Source organism: Leucoraja erinacea, chromosome 33, assembly GCF_028641065.1.
Source record: "Leucoraja erinacea ecotype New England chromosome 33, Leri_hhj_1, whole genome shotgun sequence".
Taxonomy (NCBI): domain Eukaryota; kingdom Metazoa; phylum Chordata; class Chondrichthyes; order Rajiformes; family Rajidae; genus Leucoraja; species Leucoraja erinaceus.
Genome location: NC_073409.1, coordinates 4,754,498 through 4,775,744, shown reverse-complemented (window position 1 = coordinate 4,775,744; position 21,247 = coordinate 4,754,498). Strand labels below are relative to the sequence as shown.

The 21,247-nt window shown below is 39.3% G+C and overlaps 1 protein-coding gene across 2 annotated transcripts in view; it reads right to left on the bottom strand.

The window, feature by feature from the left end:
- Positions 1-21,247, bottom strand: part of galk2 (galactokinase 2) — a 57,369-nt gene that overhangs the window by 19,394 nt on the left and 16,728 nt on the right. For both annotated transcript variants that reach the window (XM_055661069.1, XM_055661068.1), the window contains 3 exons: positions 14,271-14,414; positions 6,934-7,032; positions 3,923-4,075 (listed from right to left, as the gene is read on the bottom strand). In XM_055661069.1, the coding sequence (XP_055517044.1) occupies positions 3,923-4,075; positions 6,934-7,032; positions 14,271-14,414 (396 nt within the window). The remainder of the gene's footprint in view (positions 1-3,922; positions 4,076-6,933; positions 7,033-14,270; positions 14,415-21,247) is intronic.

Below are 21,247 nucleotides of genomic sequence, written 5' to 3'. Positions count from 1 at the left end.
CTCTCAATAAACACACTCGCCATTTGTCTCACTAAGTTAACCAAGTATAAAGTAAGAATGTGTAGGAAGGAACTGCAGATGCCGGTTTAAACCGAAGATAGACGCAAAAAGCTGGAGTAACTCAGTGGGACAGGCAGCATCTCTGAAGAGAAGGAATGGGTGACGTTTCGGTTCGAGACCCTCCTTCAGACATAAAGAAAGAATGTTCACATGGACATTATCATGGCGTTATGGATTTACCTGTAGTATTGGGAGCCACAACTTGATGTAGCAAAAGCAGAATAAAAATACCTCCTCCTGAAGTTGCACAAAGTGAGATGTAGCAACCATGCTGCTTATTTATTTTTCATACTAGAATAACATTTATACCATTAGATTAGGACGCTGGACTGATTAGCAAAGGAAAAGGCATGCTGTTATGAAGTAATAATTCACACTCCACAAATCAATAAGATTATTAAATGTTTGGAAAAGGATTTTAACTGTTGGAGGAAGATTTCTGAGGAAAGAAAACATTGCTACCAGCAGCCTGTTACATTCTAATTCTCACCAAGCTAGCCTTCAGCTCTTCATCTCCAGAAATGCAAGCTTATCCCTAACTGGTTGTTCAGAGATACAGCACGGAACCAGGCCCTTCGGCCCACATAGTCATGCCACTATTGATCACGCATTCACACTATTTCTATGTTATCCCACACTTTCTCATTCACTCCCCACACACCCAGGGGCTATTTACCGAGGCTAATTATCCTACAAACCCTGCATGCCTTTGGTATATGGGAGGAGACCGGGGAACCAGGAGGAAACTCACGCGGACACAGGGGGATCGTGCAAACTCTACACAGACAATACCCAAGGTCAGTATCAAACCCAGTTATCTGGCGATGCGAGCCAGCAACTCTACCAACCGCATCAGTGTGCTGCCCTTTGTGCCACTGTGCCAAAACTAGCTCGTTCTCTATATAAGCAACACCATAATTTAAAAAATCTTCACCTTGTTTAAAAGCTCCTTTCTAATCTCACTCTGCTTAACCATGTAACCTTCTCTAGCCTAGAAGCCACAGATATTGCTTTCTCCTATTTCTAGCCTGTTTTTCATCCATTTCTCATCTTTCCATCATTGACAGCCACGTTTCCAATTATTTCAATCAGAAGTTGTGAAACTCGGCCACAAATTTCTCAGACCCTTTTTAGTAAGTTTGTGAAGCACCTCTTTATTTAAACACTTAGCCATCTCTCCAAGGTGCTTGGCATTGTTTTGTTTGATAACTGTTCCTTCAAAGCAATTTACTGTGCTACATAAATGAAACCCATTGGTGCCTTTGAGTCGAGAATTAGAAAGAGACTAATTATTCTACAAATTCACTGGGAACGATCCCTGTATCTGGCTCACATGGATTATATCGACTGGGCTTTTCCCAATTTTTCTCCTTTGATATTACGATTACTGTCAGCATGCTCTTTACAACCTTCCTAATTTATTTCCCCCCACAGTTCGTGTATGGCACCTCATCCAAGAGAATTATGACACTGCACAAATCATACTGCTAGCATTTTGAATACTTACCAGAACAATATAATACAGCAACCCAAAATATGCAGAAAGGATCAAGATTTCAGTTCCAGGCGATCCATCCAAACACATTTCTCTAGAGGCAAGTGTCTAATATTTTCTATCATCTTGATTCATGGGTTTCAAACTGACGTCAAGTGGGTGTCGATGTTCTCTCTGTGCCTCTTGTGCTACAACCTCACATTCCCACTCTCTGTCTAATTAATGATAGCCCATTGGTGCTGTTAACTAATGCACGATAAATTAATTGTGCCAACTTTCGGGTTGTCTGGCAGCTCTCTGCATGTTGTTTTGCCAACGATCATGTACACTTGAAAGTTAATGGGATGCCACAACATTGTTGAAAGGTTAGGATGAGGCTTAACATTCCCAGGAATGCAGCCATTGGGGAAAAAGTGCACGCACTCCCTTCCTAATATATGCATTCCATTAGAAAATTGATGAAATCATCAGATTTGCCAAATAAGAAATCAGTGAACAGTATGTGGCAAACCACTGCTCATCTGAGAACTCTGTCATCATTAACAAATCAAGAGGAACCAGGCGCACAGACTGTCAGAGCTGCAGAAACTCTCATTAGCACAGGCAAAGCAAACTCTTTCCTGAACAAAATGGCAAATCATTCATAATATTGTGTATGGAGCCAAGCATTAATAATTATCTGGGTTAGATGTGTCCAGTTTTTTGTGGCCAGGACATTGTTGGGCAGATGTCAATATTGTAGCTGTGCTGAGCAGTTTAGCTGAGCATCTTCCTTGTTCTGGAGCACCACATTTATGCTGTTGGGGGGGGGAAGAGAGGACATATACTACATCCCATACACCCAGCTGTTTCTTGATATTATTTGGAGTTAAACAGATTGACTGAAGGAGGATAGTAACCACAAAAAGCTAGAGTAACTCAGCAGGTCAGACAGCATCTCTGGAGAAAAGGAATAGGTGATGTTTCGGGTTGAACCCTCCAAATCAAAATGTCTTCCAGATATGCTACCTGACCCAGCACTGTGTGTTCTGCGCAAGATTCCAGTATCTGCAGTTCCTTGTGTCTACATTTGACTGAGAAATGTATTGATGAGCATCTCAGGAGGAGGTTAAGAATACCATTCGCTCCGTCCATCTTTCAATGGCGAGCACTGAAAGCAAAATCATCAATTGTGCTCTAATCTAATAAGCAAACAAAAGGCACCTAGAGCTAGAAAAGAACAGGTCTCACAGAAAACTTCATCTTACCACTGTGAAACTCACTTTTAAGGGTCCTTTCTGAATTGTCCAGAACTACTAGAAAATCTCAGGGTAGAGAGATTCTGTCATCATTCACATGCCTTCAATTTGTGGATTTCAACAGCAACACTTCTTGTCAAATGGAATGCAGGTAAAGGTGAAATTGTACATATTGACAAGAAAGGAAACAATAGTATATTCTCTAAATTAGGTGAACTTGCAGAGTCCCAAGAAGGCAACCACATCTTCCAACAATTTGATGATGATTGTAGTAAACTGACTGGGTCATAATTATTGGATTTTTGTGAGGACAACACACACACCTTAGCTTCCCTAATTCCCAATAGAACCTGCATTCTACTTTTTATGGCTCATGTACTGTGAAAAGTTGACCACGTTACCCATTACAGAACCCACAAAGCCAGAGTGGATGTGTGTCATCCTTGATCCCTAAGAATTGATGAAGATGAAGTTATATAAAGGACTGGTGAGGGACTGGTGAACATTAAGATGACGATAAAGTTGAAGACATCTTCGAAGACCCCAGATCCCTCTCCACCCAGGCCTCTGCAAATTCTCATAATTTAGATCATGTTTTTTTTCCCCTTTCCTATTACAATGGACAATTTCACACTTTCTCATCTTATATTCTGTTTGTCAAACCTTTACCGATTCATTTAAGTGCTGGAGGAACTCCGCGGATCAGGCAGCATCTGTGTAGGGAATGGACAGGCGAAGTTTGGGGTCAGGCCCCTTCTTTGGTCTGATGGAGTAGGGGGAAGAAAGCTGGAAAAGAGAGATGGGGAAGGACCCAGGAATGGGAGACGAGCGTACAAAGCTTTGTCTTTTAACTAGACGTATATACTTGTAACTAATTGTGTACATTTCAGTTTGACTTCTTTCACATAAAGGTGTTTGCCTCAGTTTTTACTCCATGGCAAATTCTGAGCCATTAGCTAAACTAGTAGTTCACAAAAACTAATGTAGTCAATGGGTCAAATTACCGATACCATATACGAGTATGTAGTGCTGTTCTTTGGAATACCATGTGAAATACCATGAGAAATTATTATTATATAACATACAACTGTTGTTTGTCAGGAAAAGCAATAAAATTGAGCAGTGATACCTTTGCAGCAATTCGACACTCCACTACTCTGATATTGAAGTGAGTTGTTGCAGCTTTATTCATTTCTTTGCAACTGTTCGCAATCACGAAAACTGCTCCGTTTGGAACCTTTACATTGGTGGCACGGAGTGGGTTGAATTCAATCAACTTGGCCTATGAAAGATAAAATGGTCATTTGTAGATATGTAACCGGTAACACCATTCGACATGTATGTTTAGACCAACCTGTACGAAGCTTTGCGTTACAGAACAACAATATCGCACGCACCTGCAATATTTGTAGACCATGGCTCAGAGTATTTCATGGTAATAATCCATTTCCCTTAAAGGTTAAAGGCAACGAGAACAAAATGAGGAAATAATTTCACGTTGACTAGCTCTCTGTTAGCCAATCAAAAATTGGACAGGAATAAGGCCAGCAAGTCGGTTTTCATTAAAACAAAATAAATGAAGTAGTGATTTCAGAGATGTTTACGAATATGAAGAGATGTCAAGAAGGCCACTTGATAATTTGCATAACATGAAAGCATTGAAACATGATTATGCATAAATAATTTGGGACAGAGAAGAACAAAATTACAAAGAGAAAATTATGAAATCGCAAAGGTCAATGATTGAAGCAGAGACCATGTCTGCATTTCAGTTCGATAAGAGGCTGGGGCAACGGGAAATAATGCGATTTGAAAACAAGTCTGGCTGGTTATTGCTTGGGTGGAGGAAGAACATTCATATGGATTGGCTGGGCTGTAATGGCACATGTCCATACCGCAATTACTTCCCTTTGATACAAATGGCCTCAGTACACATGGACGGCTGTGGCAGTTCCACTCTGGTTTTCTTTCAATTACCTTCTGCTTAAACTGTAAAGAGAGACCATGATTATGCCCTATGTGGTCAAATGGCTCCCAAGTCACTCGTACATTAAGAATAAACAGCGCAGTTAGGCACGAGCACTGCATCATGTTATCATGAGTCAGCATTTTCAGTCGAAGAACAGAGAATGAAATAAAAAGATGTTTGTGTGACAAGTTTTTGGCAGAACTGGAAAAATTTTGTTTTTTATTTTCCACATATCCTTGGTCTTCTGAATCTGAATAAGAACATGGGCAAAGAACAGATGTACTTCGAGGCTCCTGGCAGCCATGGGTATTCCAGGCAATTGTAAATTTTCAGCTGACCCAACGTTCCACTCCATGTGATTTAAATTATATGTTCGAAGATCACGCACTGCATGGATCTCAATTAAAAACATGAAAGAAATGTACCATGATTGCAAGGTTTGTAGATGGGACGCTTTCAGTTGGCAGAATGTCCTACTGTTGTACAACTTGCCAAATCTTTTACAATAGGGTAATTGTGACTCCAGAAATCTTTCTATTGAAGATCCCAATTGTGTACCAACCAAGGGATGCGTATATTACTCAGTCACTGCTGGTACTGCAATTGCATTAAATAATTAATTTGTACATTTGTACAAAAACTATTGCACATTCCAGTACAAAGATCACCCATAATAATCTTTTGAAGACTACCAGAGGGAAAATAAAATAAACAAATTAAACTCCAGTTTATTGCAACCTCCTGGGACCTTTGACTAGTTGTTAATAATTCAATTTTAAAAGCAAATGCTGCTCAGCAAGCGGTTTAGAGATTATCATTTGTCAGTCCGTGTGAAATTCATGTACTGTACATGGTCTAATGACATTTCATCATGGATTCTATTTCACTCATGGTAACTTGCAAGGATAAACACTTCATAAAATAGTATCCGTCCTTCAAATTTACTAAGCAATCACAGCATGTTGTCACCGACAGGCCACCTTCAAAGATGAGCATGATAACACTAAAATCTTCATGCAGTGCACGGTGACTTCACTTTCATGTGCCTGCTACATGGAAAGACCATGGAATCAACGGCAAATTTTCCAATGATATGAACACACACTTATAAAGCTTGTGAACATCGTTCGAATTTGATGGTTCCTTCCTTAAACCTACTCGTCATTTCTCTGGACAATCATTTATTACCAGTTCAGCTGCAAAGCTTTCTTCACCGCAGCTACCAAACAATTACCAACTTCATGAACTTATCCCTTCTATGAATATTTCACAAAGACCAATGCTAGAAATCTTCTGAAAATACATGTTAGTACTTGCTGAAGCAGAATAACAGTGCATATCCTCAAGCACTTTGTGTCCTTTTTTGCAAACCAGTATGTGCAGTTCCTTGTTTCTACATCTAAGAGTGCTTCCGGATACTTTTTCTGCTATATTTCTAAGAGTAACTGATCGAGAACATGCAGATAATGTCTCGATCTTTTCTCAATATGGTGAAAAAAATGTTCATACACCAATCCCAAGATACTTCCATGCTTTGTGTGAAACCTCTCTCATGTACTTAATGATATTAGGGTATTTTAGGAGAAACTGATTACCTGACATGCAACACATATCTGAAGAGGATGGTCTGAGCATCTTCTGACTTTTCATTTCTATTATTGGGTATGTTTAGAAGGAATTGCAGATGCTGGTTTATACCGAAGATAGACAGAAAATGCTGGAGTAACTCAGCGGGTCTGGCAACATCTTTGCAAAAAAGGAATAGGTGACACTTCGAGTCACCTATTCCTTTTCCCCAGAGATGTCGCCTGACCCGCTGAGTTACTCCAACACTATGTGTCTATCCATTAACGGGTATGATAGACTCAGCAATGATAATGCAATAGTAGGTAACTAGATTTTCATGTTAGAGATGACCAATGTTGGGCAAATTTGCAAAATAAATGTTATTTGCTACTTGTAAGCCCATGCTTGAATTTTATTTTGTCTTGTATGCTTGAGAATCAAGTGTTTCATTTGCTGAGGATTTGCAAATGAAATTAAACTTTATGCAATCATAAGCAAACAACTTCAATTCAAACCTAATAAGGGAAGGAAGCATTATAACCAGAGGATTGTAATCACTTCATGCAAGTACTGATGTATCTCAGAATTTTAAATAAAATGATTACCATTCCCTTTTCTGCCAAGAATGAAATGGATTGGTCCATACCACCACCTTCAGTCCCAATGTAGCGCTCACATCTTGCACAGATTTCTGCAAGTTCTATCTATAAATAAATTGGAAAGAATAATTACACATATTTAGTCTACACATCAGTCAATAGTGGAAAAAGAATACATTGATTCAGGAATAAACTGTTGACTTAGTTTAGTTTAAAGATGCAGCAGGGAAACAGCTTTGGCCCACCAAGTACGCGCTGATCAACGATCTCCCATGCACTAGCCCTATCCTACACAATAGGGCCAATTTTGCAGAAGCCAATTAAACTACAAACCAGTTAAGTGAGAGGAAACCGGTGCACCTGGAGAAAATGCACGCGGTCACAGGGAGAACATAAAACTCCGTCAGACAGTACCCATAGTCAGGATCGAATCCAGTGCTCTAGCCCTTCAAGGCAGCAACTCTACCATTGCACCACTGTGCTGCCCCAAATTGATTACAAGATTGTAAATCAGATCCAGCTCAATGGTTAATTTCCAGTAAACCTTTGCATTTTCAATCACAATTTGTGTCGCTTATTGATTAAAACTATAAAGGAATAATCAGTAGGTACACAAAAAAGCTGGAGAAACTCAGCGGGTGCAGCAGCATCTATGGAGCGAAGGAAATAGGCAACGTTTCGGCCCGAAACGTTGCCTATTTCCTTCGCTCCATAGATGCTGCTGCACCTGCTGAGTTTCTCCAGCTTTTTTGTGTACCTTCGATTCTCCAGCATCTGCAGTTCCTTCTTAAACAAGGAATAATCAGTGATGTGATTGGGGATTGACCAAAGTTGAAAACCACAATATGCAAAGAAGTGGAATGGCTGCAATAAAACAAACTGAAGGCAAAACTAAATTGTAAACTTTAAGAAGTTGCTGGAAATGTACAATTTGAATTTGCTTCTACCATAATTTTCCCTGGTAATTTTTAGAGTTTGGAGATACAGCGAAGAGACAGGCTCTTCGAACCACCGAGTTGACGTCGACCATCGAACACTAGTCCATTAGTTCCATATTATTCCACATTTGCATGCTGACCGCTAGGAGCAATCTACCGAAGCCAATTAACCTACAAACCTGCATGTCTTTCGAATGAGGGAGGAAACTGGAGTGCTCGGAGAAAACTGACACGGTCACAGGAAGAACGTACAAGCTCCACAAAGACAGCATCTGTAGTCAGGACCAAACCCGGGTCTCTGGAGCTGCAAGGCAGCAGCCCTACCGCTGTACCACCTTAATTGAGCGGGGAAATTCTGCTCACAGACCTTGCACCACACTACAAGTCTTTCTGAATAATGAGACCATACATCAGAATACAGATTTCACATTTGCATGGAAAGTAGCCAAAAGCAGTTACTTAGAAAATAAAATTACAAGCAATTAGATGTAATGTTATTTCAAATGTGATTTTATGAGCTTTTATTAAGAAAACGTACCAAATAATGTTTTAATGATTTGATTTTGTTTTTGAACATTTCTAAATGTCAGGGGCAGTCAGAAACATTGTGGCATAAGCCCTCAACACCATAGATGGTTTATTCAGTAGGGTCAGATCATAATATTTCCAGCAAATTATCCTTGCATGTACATTTGTGTAAGTGCAGGGCAATTGGGTATCAATTCACAATTTTGATTTCTTATTCTAATGTGCAACTCGCCAAAGAGTAGTATCAACTACCCTTTTTAGTATTTTCTTTGCCTATTCTTAACAGCTTGTCCATTCCTGATAGTTTTCATGCATTAACCATATTGCTGTTGGTAGGAGCCACATATAGGCCAGAATAAGTTTGGTCATATTTTCTTTCATAAAAGGCCATTAGTAAACCACATAGATCACTATGACAATTTAAGTTGCAGACTGCATCAGTCTGAAGAAAGGGCTCGACTCAAAATGTCACCTATTCCTTCGCTCCATAAATTCTGCCTCACCCACTGAGTTTCTCCAGCTTTTTTGCCAACCTTCGATTTTCCCGGCATCTGCAGTTCTTTCTTAAACATGATAATTTAAGTAGTCACTTTTGCTGACATTAACTTTGTTTCGGATTCCCATCATCTGCAGCATTTTAGTTTTATACAGCTAATATTGCCATCTTTATATTTCAGATTTTCTTTAATTGAACTGAAACGCCTGTGCTCTGGATTAAAATTTGTAATACCCGTCTAGAAGAATGACAACTAAGCAAATGTAGATTGCAATTAATTAAACTTGCATGTATACAAGTAAAATATATGTTACATTTACATTTCAATCCGTCTGGAGAAGAGCCCTAGCCCAAAACATCTCCTATCCATGTTCTCCAGGGATGCTGCCTTACCCGCAAAATTACTCCAGCAATTTATCTTCCTATTTTTTGGAAACCAACATCTGCATTTCCTTTTTTCCACTGTTTATATATTTCAATTAATATTTTAAATATTGGCTTAACCAGTTCAAAAAGAGATATTAAAAAAAGTGTATTACGCAATCTTTAAAAATACAGATAAATGACCAGCAACGAGGCTGGAAAGTTTTAAGAAAACTTCCTATTATGTGTAAAGAGGTCTGGCTGGCCAATATTAACTTGAATGAAATGAAATACCGAGACTGCTCCAGTTCCATATTAAAAAATACATCTCTCTGGGGCTTTCAATCTGCCAAGACGTTCTCCCCAATGACAATGACCACTGAATACAGAGATGAACTGTTCCCTCGTGCAGTAGATAATAATCAAAACAACAAGGCCACCCACTGTTTTGCTGGATTCGTTCACACTGTAATTGCGTTATCCTACAATTTTCCTCATGACTGTGTGTACGCACACACAGAGCAAAATCTAAATGTAACCAATGAAGCATGTGGACAATTTAAAGAGGGCAATTGAAGAGATATCCATTTGGAAGCTAGTGGTAAATATTTCATATTTATTATTTTTATACAATTCTTTCCAGTGTGGTAATTGAAATAAAAACTAAAAGCGATATAATTTTGTATTAGTCAGCACCAGCACGGAAATCAGGAGTATTTTATTATCACATGCACCAAACTGGAACAATATAACTCTTACTTGCTACAGCACAACAGATTACTAAACACAGTACTCAATAGGTCATTGGGGTCTGGAATGCGACCTCAATTGAGAACTGGAAACACGTGACGCCTGTATGGTCGTGAGTAGTCGCCCTAAGAGTCGTACCTTTATCTGGTCGCCACTGGATTTTCAACATGTTGAAAATTTTCAGCGATCTGCTGCGACTATGACGGGTGCCGGCAGTCGCCGAAAAAAATCGTGTAAGTGGGACAGACACTTAAGGCAAGAAGGCCAAACCAAACATTTCATTAACTTTGCTTCCAAATACTAGGAAATTATACCATTCATTTCAGCAGAAAGCAATTAACAGAGATCCCATGGAAGCGCTGCAATGTCAACTTTCCATCTATTCCTGTCCTCTTCCATCTACATGCAAGTAATCCTCTCAAAAGTATAAAATGTTGATAGGTTAAAAAAATCAATTGACATCTGTTAGTATTAATAAACATTCTATTATACCCATGAGATTAATAGTGTTTATAATATTCAAATTCAAATTGCTGTTGCAAACAATATATTATTTATTTTAAAAATTCAAGTCTAACACAATTTAGTACGAGCTCTATTATTGGTCTTGCATGGAGCAAAATAGCGTGCCGTATAAATATAAATCAGGAAAAGTACTTCTGGGTAAGCCTAAAACCAGTTAGCTCCTATTATACACGAGACTAATTAAAGTCACCATCTGCTTCAACTTTGCATGCTAAGTTCCAATTTCCTGTTATTTCACATATGTTGTACGGTAATGGCACTTATTTTCATCAGGAGCTGGGACGTTTGTCAGACGTTATCTGGTTGTCATCATAGCCACCAGAATTAAGCAACGATGTTATCTATTCTAATAGGTTTTGCTCTCATGTCTCTACTATGCATGGCTCAGAGCGTTTAATGCAGATTTGCCACAAATCTGGTTTCAACATGCTTCATTTCTCACTTGTGTTATGAAATAAACAAACCTGACACAAAGACTGCTTCTCTTGTGCAACAGAATACCACGTATACAAGTTTGTCCAGAATGCATAAAAAAATGAATAGTTTGAAAATAAGGTAATGTTTGGTCCATTCTCAAATCCATCCACGTTTAAAACATATACGCAGTACTGCTGAAAGCATTTGTCCAATTTTATACATTAGAATTTTTTATTTATTTTTTTTTAAACTGGCTTTCCAATGTTTTTCAGCCAAGGGGCCTCTTACATAAAAGTGTTTCATAACCCTGGCACAACTAAGTATTTCTCCCACTTCTTCTCCAGAAGCGTTCTCCTTTCTCCTCCTTCATTGCTGCTTTTTCACTCTGTTTTTATGTTCCCACCTGTGGAAACTACTCTCATCCCTCAATCATTTCCGCTACGTAACGTGCATCATTTGTATCGGGCGGCATAGGTTGTTTTCCCATATTATATTCCCAATGTACCATTGTCTTGCACTTGCGACTTCTATTTCAGCTGCAGCTGAAGAACTAAGTCTGCTAGTTTCACTGAGACTTTAACACTGCATAACACCTAAAATCATACATCACAGAAGCCCCAACTAAGCTAGAACTATTTGCCCGCATCCGGCCCATATCCTTCTAAATATCCCCCTATTTCCTCTCTGACCCTTCCAGTTTTCTTTCCCCCAACCCCTGCAATGTCTGAAGAAGGATCCCAAGCCGAAACATCACCTATCCATGTTCTTCAGGGATTCTGCCTGACCCGATGAGTTACTTCAGCATTTGTGTCTTACCCTGGTAAACCAGCATCTACAGTTCATTATCTCAACATTCCCACTAAATCTTTCCTATCCACGTACCTGTCCAAGTGCCTTTAAATGTTGTTATTGTACCCGTCTCAACTACCTCTTCAGGCACTTGTATGTTTTTCATGCAAGATCTTAATATCATAACAGTTAATAAAACCTTTTTAAAGCAAAGTAAAGTAAATGCTGGAATCCTGAATTAAAGGCAGAAACATCAGCAGCTTCCTTTCTCCTCAACCACTAACTGGTCCTCTGCGGATTTCCAATCCATTACAACAAATCTGCAGAATGTTACCTGGTAATGTTTGTAAAATGGGGACATTGCTCATCATCTCTTTTATCTTTCCCATTTGTCTATCTGAAAATCTGTGGTTCAAAGAATGATCATTCACTTGTCTCACCCCGAAGAGAAAGGACAAATCTTGAGTCATTTCATCAAATGAGCACAAGAATCTGCTGTAACCCAATTGTAAGACAGCAATATCTGTTTGGGGTGTTTTAATTTTCTTCCAGTTTCTTCATTGCAATTTAGAGTGCATATAAATATGTTAAACTGTTTAAAGAAAATTCATTCAGGACAGAACTATCGCATATTTGACAACAGCTTTAAATTGAGAGGGGCAAAATTTAAAGGAGGCGTCTAGGGCGGGTATTCTTACACGGAGGGTGTGAGTGCCTGGAAGGCAGTACTGGTGTGTGGTGGTGGAGGAAGGTACACTAGTGGCATGGAAGAGGCTTTTGGGTAGGCACGTGGATATACAGAGAATGGAGGGGTATGCATTATGTGCAGGCAGGTAAAAGTTGGTCTTGGAATCATGTTCGGTATAGACCTTTTTAGTTTTTTAATTTTATGGTTTTAGAGATACCGTGCGGAAACAGCCCCTTCGATCCACTGAAAAATCTGCGCCGACCAGCGATCCCCGCACATTAACTCTAACCTACACACATTAGAGACAATTTACATTTATACAAAGCCAACTAACTTACAAAGCTAAACGTCTTCGGAGTGTGGGAGTGTGTGGAAACTGAAGGTCTTGGAGAAAACCCACGCAGGGAGAACATACAAACTCCGTACAGAGAGCACCCATAGTAGGAATCGAACCCGGGTCTCTGGCGCTGCAAGCGCTGTAAAGGGCCTGTCCCACTTTCACGACCTAATTCACGACATTTTTTACTCGTGGACATCCTTCGTCATGTTGAAAAAAACGCCCCGACCTACTTGATGCCACGAGTACCTACGACCTCCTACGACCTCGTGAAGACCATGCTGTGAGTACGAGTCAAGGGCAAACTCGGCAGAGGTTGCGAATTAGATTGTGAAAGTGGGATAGGCCCTTAAGGCAGCAACTCTACCGCTGTACGCCCCACATGGGCTCATGGGCCATCAGGCCTGTTTCTGCACTGTACTCTTCGAAGATCATCGTTGATTATCTGCAGCAGTGGCCCGTCAACCTCGTATACATGGTCATCCCTTTCACAGTTTAAAATTAATATAACCTTCACGAAGGCTGTATAGGTGGTAATACCTACTCTTGTTTTAGTCCATGCCGAGGCTTAAAATAAATGACTCCAATGTCTGGATCTAAGATGCAGGAAGAAGGAGCAAGTCTCCAGGGTTCATTATGGAAAGACGAGAGAGGGATTATGAGATATCACCAAGTAAAAAAAATGTAGAGCAAGTAGATTTGGCAACAGAAGACAGGAAATTACATCTGGAGTCAATCTTGGAAGATAAAGGTGGTGGTCAATATTTCTGTGCGAATTAATATTTGTTTTTCATATTTCTATTATGTTAAGGATAAGAGCTGGCACAACAACGCAATGTCACAAAAGGTTCTTGCAAAACAGATTTTGTTTTTGCTATTAAGCCAACACAAAAATGACATTACCTGGATGACCAGGGGGAATTGATTTATTTTGGGGTCTGGAATCTGTTTTCTTTGAATGTCTGATTCTGTTATTGGACACGAGAAGTGTTTGCTATAAATATACACTACCACAGCCATAAAAATGTACAAAACCACTAGGGCCCAAGCATTCAATAACACTTAAAATCACTAGATACGATTAAATCTAATTAAATCCTACTGGTTAGGATGAAATCTAATTAGCTCAATTATCTGAAAAATTATCGTTCCCCAAAAGTCCCTTTTCCTCTACTTTTCAATCAGAAATATTCAAACATTGAAACTCCTTGAAATTGTTTTAACAGTCTCTAACTGGGGAATGGTGTAGATGGCGATGGGGTGGAGGAAACATGTGGCGGCTTTGCTGGATATCAAAGCTTTTCTGTGAACAGGGCTGCCACTTACCGCCAGAGCCTAACCACAAAGGGCTCCGACTCCACTCAATCATCACCAAATACAGTTACTGCTTTCTGTGAGGTGCCCTTAATATGCCATGCCCAGTGTATCAAAAGCCCAGTGTACAATGCTGCTCATTGGTCAACTCTCTCATAAACCGCGGATGGGGTGACGTTCATATTAGTTACACAGTACCTTTGATAGGACGTTTCCATTCGCTATCACGGTGATGAGACCTGCGCAGCAAACCAGTGCGCTAGAGCTAGAAAGTCCTGAGCTCGCTGGGATCGTGCCATCAACCATACAGTTTATTCCACTGGAAATAGGGTTAAAATGCTCCTGATGAAACAAAAATCGTGCATTTTTGTATCTGTGCAAATAAAACATAAATCCTATTTCATATCTGAAAGTTTTAGCATGCATTTATTCTAAAGTATTTAATCACAATGTAGTGCAATAATGAGACATTTAATATTAAAGACCTGGGGACAGAATTTATTGACAGCCGCACTCGTACAACGATCGACTAAGCCTGAATGTACCATCCGTAAAGTCCACCAGTGAGAAATTATTTGCAGAAGCTATCCTTTCCTTATAAATTAGGCACTGTAAAGCTTTTGCGCCACATTTCTAACACGTGACAGGAGCATTTAGTCTCTGACCTTTCTCAAGCTGCAGAAACTTTTATCATGTGTGGGATCAGTGGCAAGCAAAGTGCTGTGAGCCTCAGCCTTTTTATTCGACATTATGTCCAAACCATTACTTCTGAGAAATACCCGCCCTCCCAATAATTCAGTTAATTATAACTTATCAAATGCTGCTCTCCCTGTACATTTACAATCAAGTTTAATATTTAGATTGGCTCAGTGGTGCAACGATAGATCAGAAAAGGTCAAATTCCCTATCAGAGTCTTCTTAATTCACATCAGTCAGTGAAATGCTAGAGGAGTGGCAATTGTGCAGACTTTATGCATTAGAATTGGGGAAAACCGACTTCAGATTGCAAGAGATGCATATCTTTGGGAACATTGGGCAAGGTCTACATTGGGATGAGCTGGATGCTAACAAAGTATGAACCACAGAGATATGTATATGTAGAAACTGTATATGTGCAAATTTGGAGCAAAACACAAAGTGCTTTGTAAACTCAGCTGGTCAAGCAACATCTGTGGAGAAAATTGATAAGCAACATTTTGGGTCAGGTTCTGAAGAAGGGTCGGATCAAGGGTCTTGATCTGAAATGGCGTAAATCCGTTTCCCCCACAGATGCTGCCTGATCCACAAAGTATGGACATCTGAAAGAAAATCTGGAAAATAAAATTTAACACTAGGTGACAGAAGTAGCGAGTATGTAAGTGCAAGGAATACACTTTCCTAAAATATAACCCCTAATTTCTCTCCACTGCAACGGAGAAAGAAAAGGGAGAGTCTCAACAGTTTGTTCAAAAGTGTCACAATAGATATCACGAGATTTAAAAAAAAATTAAATCATTGCTTTACGCTTGCCGAATAATTTTTTTAGTGGTATTTAAACTAGAATAATTATATGAAATTATTAAGGGAATAGGAAGCAAAGACTGACATGGGCCTAGATGGAAATGAGATACTGTTCCTCATCTAGTCTCAATAATTTTAGATTTTCATAATTCATGTTACCATTTTAAAGTATTTAACTAATAGTGATTTATGAAATACTGCTCAGAAATTCAATGAAATCATATCTGCAGAACTCCTTTTGTCTGTAAGCTTGATAATGTTTGCAAATTCACTCATTTACCAAAGTATTATCTATTCTGCACAAATCAGTGTTCACAGCCCTAAAATGGTCCATAACAAATATTTCCAATCATTGGGCAAAATGATTGATAATTATATACATGTTTGTGTGAGTATGCATACATAAATATACACTGAACTTTTTTTTCTTCTTTTTTCCTCTCGCTTTTCATATTGTTTACAGAGTACTATGTTTACATATTCTGTTGTGCTGCAACAAGTAAGAATTTTGTTGTTCTATCTGGGACATATGACAATAAAACACTCTCGACTCAAACCAGCCTCCTGCCATTACACAGTTCTTCCTCATGGCTATACTTAAATGCTCCCCAAACATCTACCTTGAATACATTTCACAGTTCTTGCTTGGCCTTTTAACTTAATTTAATTGTGTTATTTCCAAAGTGTGCCCCATGTGAGTGAAACGGCCAAATATTTTGTAGGTACATGGTAACCCTGCTTAACCTTCATTACGAAAAATCAAATAACAATAGTTACTGCCAAATATAAATATCCATTTGTGGAAAAATAGAAATTACATGAAATGAGGTCAGGCCACTCAAAGCGCGATACACTTTTAACCTTCATAGCAGAGATTCCGTGACAGATCTATTTTCCCATAGCCAGTTAAAATTGGCTGGGTTGGGGAGGAAAATACAATTATGGGTAATATATTTTACTCCAGAGTAAACTGAATATTTAAGTCTTAAGATTTGTTTTTAGGGTCAGGACAGTTGCACAAATAATAATAATACGGAAATGTGTCTAGTGACCAAAAATGTTGCCCTTTGCCAATATACATAAGCACAAAGAATCCCTTGGATATAGCTATTTGTTGGCACAAATAGGCAAAAAGTAATAGAAATTCTTGACATTTGCAGCAGAAAACAATCAAGTCTATTTTATAGAGCTCTACCCTGCTGACATGCAAGTATAAAGTTTCAAATTATTTACAGAAAATATAAAAATCCACTGAAAATAACATTTTGTTATAAAAATTAGTAATGTTCCCATAGCAGTTTGCGAGCAAATTACGAGTTGATATATATGGATGCCAGATATTTTGTCCTAGAGAACTCCAGCCAAATCTAGAATGAAAAAAAAGGTTTGAGCAATATGTCTGGGCAGCACTGATCCACAGGGTTCGGCCCTTGCATGGATGTAGCTTATAAAACTATCACGCAATGTTTCACAAAGTGCTTTGGTTTCAGCAAATAAAGTCTGCCAAGTATTGCTCTACTCGTATCCCAGTGGAGTTAGAAATTCAAATTAATATAAACAGGCTATACCCTTGGAACCTTTTAACACTCCTACTTTAGTCTGCAGTGTTTCAAACTACTTTAGGGACCTGCTTGGTTGTGCAAAAACCCGAGTTATGCAATCCCCCCCCCCCCCCCCCCCCCATCCCAGCATTGTGTACTGATATTCTGCATAATGTGGGCTCTCAAATGAGTTTGAGGTTTTAGTCTGCAATTTCTCCCATTAAAAATCTCTAATCCATGCGAATGGTTGCCAAATAAAAGGGAAACACTTACTCCGTGGATAATTATAATGGAACTAAACCAGTGCAGGTTTCAGAACAATTCCTCAGATGTGGTTCAAGAATGTCATCAAGAAACATCCAGAACCAAGTCATGGTGAACATTAAAAACACTATTTGCTCGAGCACAAGGAAGAGTGAAGTCCCAACCAGCTGTTTCTCTCCCTAGAATACAACGACTGATCATTTGCATGGTTAAGGAACTGACTGCTGGCAATATCGGTACAGTTGCGCTTGTTCGAGCTTTCCCGTCCCGTATATTAATTGCTAACTCTTTTCAGGCATTTTCCCCACTGGGATCAAACATTTATTTCCACCCAAAGCTGCAAAATTAAGATGCCAGAACAAAGTTAAAGGAAACTTTAAATCAACTAAATTACTAGTTTGCCATAGTTTTCAGAACTTTGTAAGTATCCAAAAATTGCTAATGTGGCATTCAAATGTAATCCTGTTCCACATATGGTGAGAGCAAACACACACCGCAAAGGAAGTCTTTCCTTGATCGGACTTTGCTGGCTTTACCTTGCACTGAACGTTATTCCCTTGTACTGTACTATAAATGTACCATAATACACTGTACATACACTGTGAATGGCTCGATTGTAATCATGTATTGTCTTACTACCAACTGGATAGCATGCAACAAAAGCTTTTCCCTGTACCTCGGTACATGTGACTATGTAAACTAAACTAAGCCATAAACAAGAATTACTTTCACTATTCACTGGGATGCTAAACACACATCACCAGAGATCAACTATGTTTTGTGGAAAGCCTGTTGGTCTCTTTTCAAATTTATTTAATCATGTTTAAGTTAGACTCAATGACTGAAATTGGAGAAAGAAAAATATACATAGGTGCTGCCATTCATTAGTTAGTGCAGCATACAATTCTTTCTCTGTTTCATACCACCCAAATAGTCTTGCAATATCTTCCCTTCAAGTGTTCAAGAAGGAACTGCAGATGCTGGAAAATTGAAGGTACACAAAAAAGCTGGAGAAACTCAGCGGGTGCAGCAGCATCTATGGAGCGAAGGAAATAGGCAACATTTTGTGCCGAAACCCTTCTTCAGAAGAAGGGTTTCAGCCCGAAACGTTGCCTATTTCCTGCGCTCCATAGATGCTGCTGCACCTGCTGAGTTTCTTCATTAAAAGTGTCTAATTAATGAACATCTTGATTTATCACTCACCTTCCCATTTCTACCTTACTTTGAAGTGAATTATCCTAATCAAGTGCTGTGCTTTAACACTCATTATTTAAGAGCGGCCATTTTGTCTTCCAATATATTTTTCTCATGCTCAATAGATAAATATTGTTCTGCCCGTAATAGACCAATCGGATGTGGATTTGGAAAGAAAACCAATGACTCCGTCCCCATCTTGCAGGAATATTTCTGCAACAATGGGAAGACAGGTACCCATGTTGAGGTACTTCCTCAAAGGAATCCCAGGAATACATTTGCATTATAAACGCTACACGTTCGTAAAGATTTTTTATAGCGAGTCACTTTTAAACAGTATTTCATTTGTATGTCTATGAATTCAATGAACACTTCTAGTTTAAGACGTGGATATATCAGCTGAAATATTTAATCCACTAAAGAACGATTTGAAACAAATCAAATTAGTATTATCTTGGCATCTATCTGGCAAATTACCCATGTATGCATTGCGCACAAAAACAGATCATGTATAATGCAGTCATTTGCTACCCTATCAATCTCTTAATCATCAGTTAGCTACTGGAGGTATTATAAATAGCAACAGCGAGTGACACTTTTTCCAATTAGGTCCCCTGATGTTCAGTTTGGATCTGTCAGAAACAAATTGCTAAATAAATCACAGCTTTTGTCCAAACGTGGATAGAAGAAATGCAGGCCAAGGATGACAAGAGAGATGTTCCCCTCAACATCAATGCAGCATTCAGCCAATTATGTAGAAATACATCATATCAAAACACACATAATGTGATGAAAGGAAAATTCTCTGGAGACTCTGTTATTCATACTGAAAAGAAACAACTATCATTGCCAGAGACTAGTTCTCACGGCATAGAATACTGTCCTTTGTTGCAAGGTCACATACAATTGCCATTCCAATCAACTCTTGAGAGAGCTGGGGGGCAAAGTGCAGCTGGAAATGTGGGCAAGATATACAGGGTGGCCAGAGTATGGCCAAGGATAAGATCAGATATGCGGAAACCATAGGAAACCCAAGCAGGGTTCAGTTGGAAGCCAAGGGCCAGTGCATAGTTGGAGACATAACCAAGTGTGCCATAGAGGGAAGGAAGTGCTAAGGGCTGAAGGAGATGTATTGTAGCATTATGGGAGATGGTCAATAAGCTGCAGGTTGTGAGGAGGAAATGAACTCTACGAATTGAGGGACTGGAAGCACAGAGGATGTGAGAGGTTTGGAGAAGGGTGGGCAAGGAGGAGGGAGAAAGTGTGCAGGAGCACCTGTACTTCAGTCCAAACACATGGGTCTGTGAAAGATTGTGAGTGCATACGTATGAATGGCACAACGTGGGCAATGATCTGCTTTGCCTGTATTAAAAGGATCCCACATTGAAGGATTTTTGTTAAAGTGACCCCAGATTTGGAAGCAGTGAAACCACCAGCCTAAGATCTCTCTACGAAAGCTCCTGATCCAAATACAAACAGCTCCATCTCTTTGTTCCGCTCTTTCATAAAGACCAACAGTTAGGGCGTTACGGTGAGGCAGCGGTAGATTTGCAGCCTTACAGTGCCAGAGGCCTGGGTTCGATCCCGACCACGGGTGCTGCCTGCACGGAGTTTGTACGTTCTCCCCGTGACCGTGTGGGTTTACTCCGAGATCTTCGGTTTCCTCCCACACTCCAAAGACGTACAGGTTTGTAGGGTTAATTGACTTGGTGTAAGTGTAAATTGTCCCTAGTGTGTGTAGGCTTGTGTTAATGTGCAGGGAACGCTGATTGGTGAGGACACGGTGGGCCGAAGGGACTGTTTCCGCGTAGTATCTCTAAACTAAACTAAACTTAGGCTGTTTTCTAAAACAGCCTAAGTTTTAGTATCCGTAGTAGTTTTAGTATACTAATATCAGTATTTAGTATCCATCACAATTTCTAGGAGTATGAGGCAATAACTCCAATCTATACAAGGCCCTAAATGATATCTAATTTAGGCAGACTAAATTAGCAATAATTTTCACAAATGTGAAATTGTGACCACCAGAGAAAAGAAAACACCACATTCTCTTGTCTTAAATGTTAACATCACCCCTTGATGGAAAATGCTACAATAACTGATCAGAAATGTAATTAGAAAAGCCATGTTAACATTCTGGCTGGTCTAATTCATTACACATAGTGATGTTCAAAACCACTCTTCACCATCAACCAGACCCATGGCAGTACTCTAATAAACACTCATTACTGGTTTTAATAGGAGGAACCACATAACATCCAGGCAGAGCAGTTTGCTGCTCTCAACCCAAGAAAAATGAAACGACAATTTTTCTAAATGGAATTGCTTAATTTCAAACTAATGCCGAAAAACGATTCCATAGCTTTCTCCACATTTAATGGAAATGCTGTTTATCCAAAACACAATTGTTGCAACATTAGACTCTAATCTTTTGATCACCATGAAAGCACTGAACCATCATCTTATCCAAGAATGAATCACTTAATTGGCCCTTGACAGGCTACTTTTGCTTCATGACATACGGTAATCTATATTTGTATTGCAACGGGCTCCCTGCATGGATTATCCACAGATGGTGCCAGCTATCTAGTACTTTTTGTTGATGTAGAAGTCTGGGCAGGAGGATATTCCTCACGTGACAAGCGAATCAGGCCGTGTCCCCTGCTGCAAATAAGC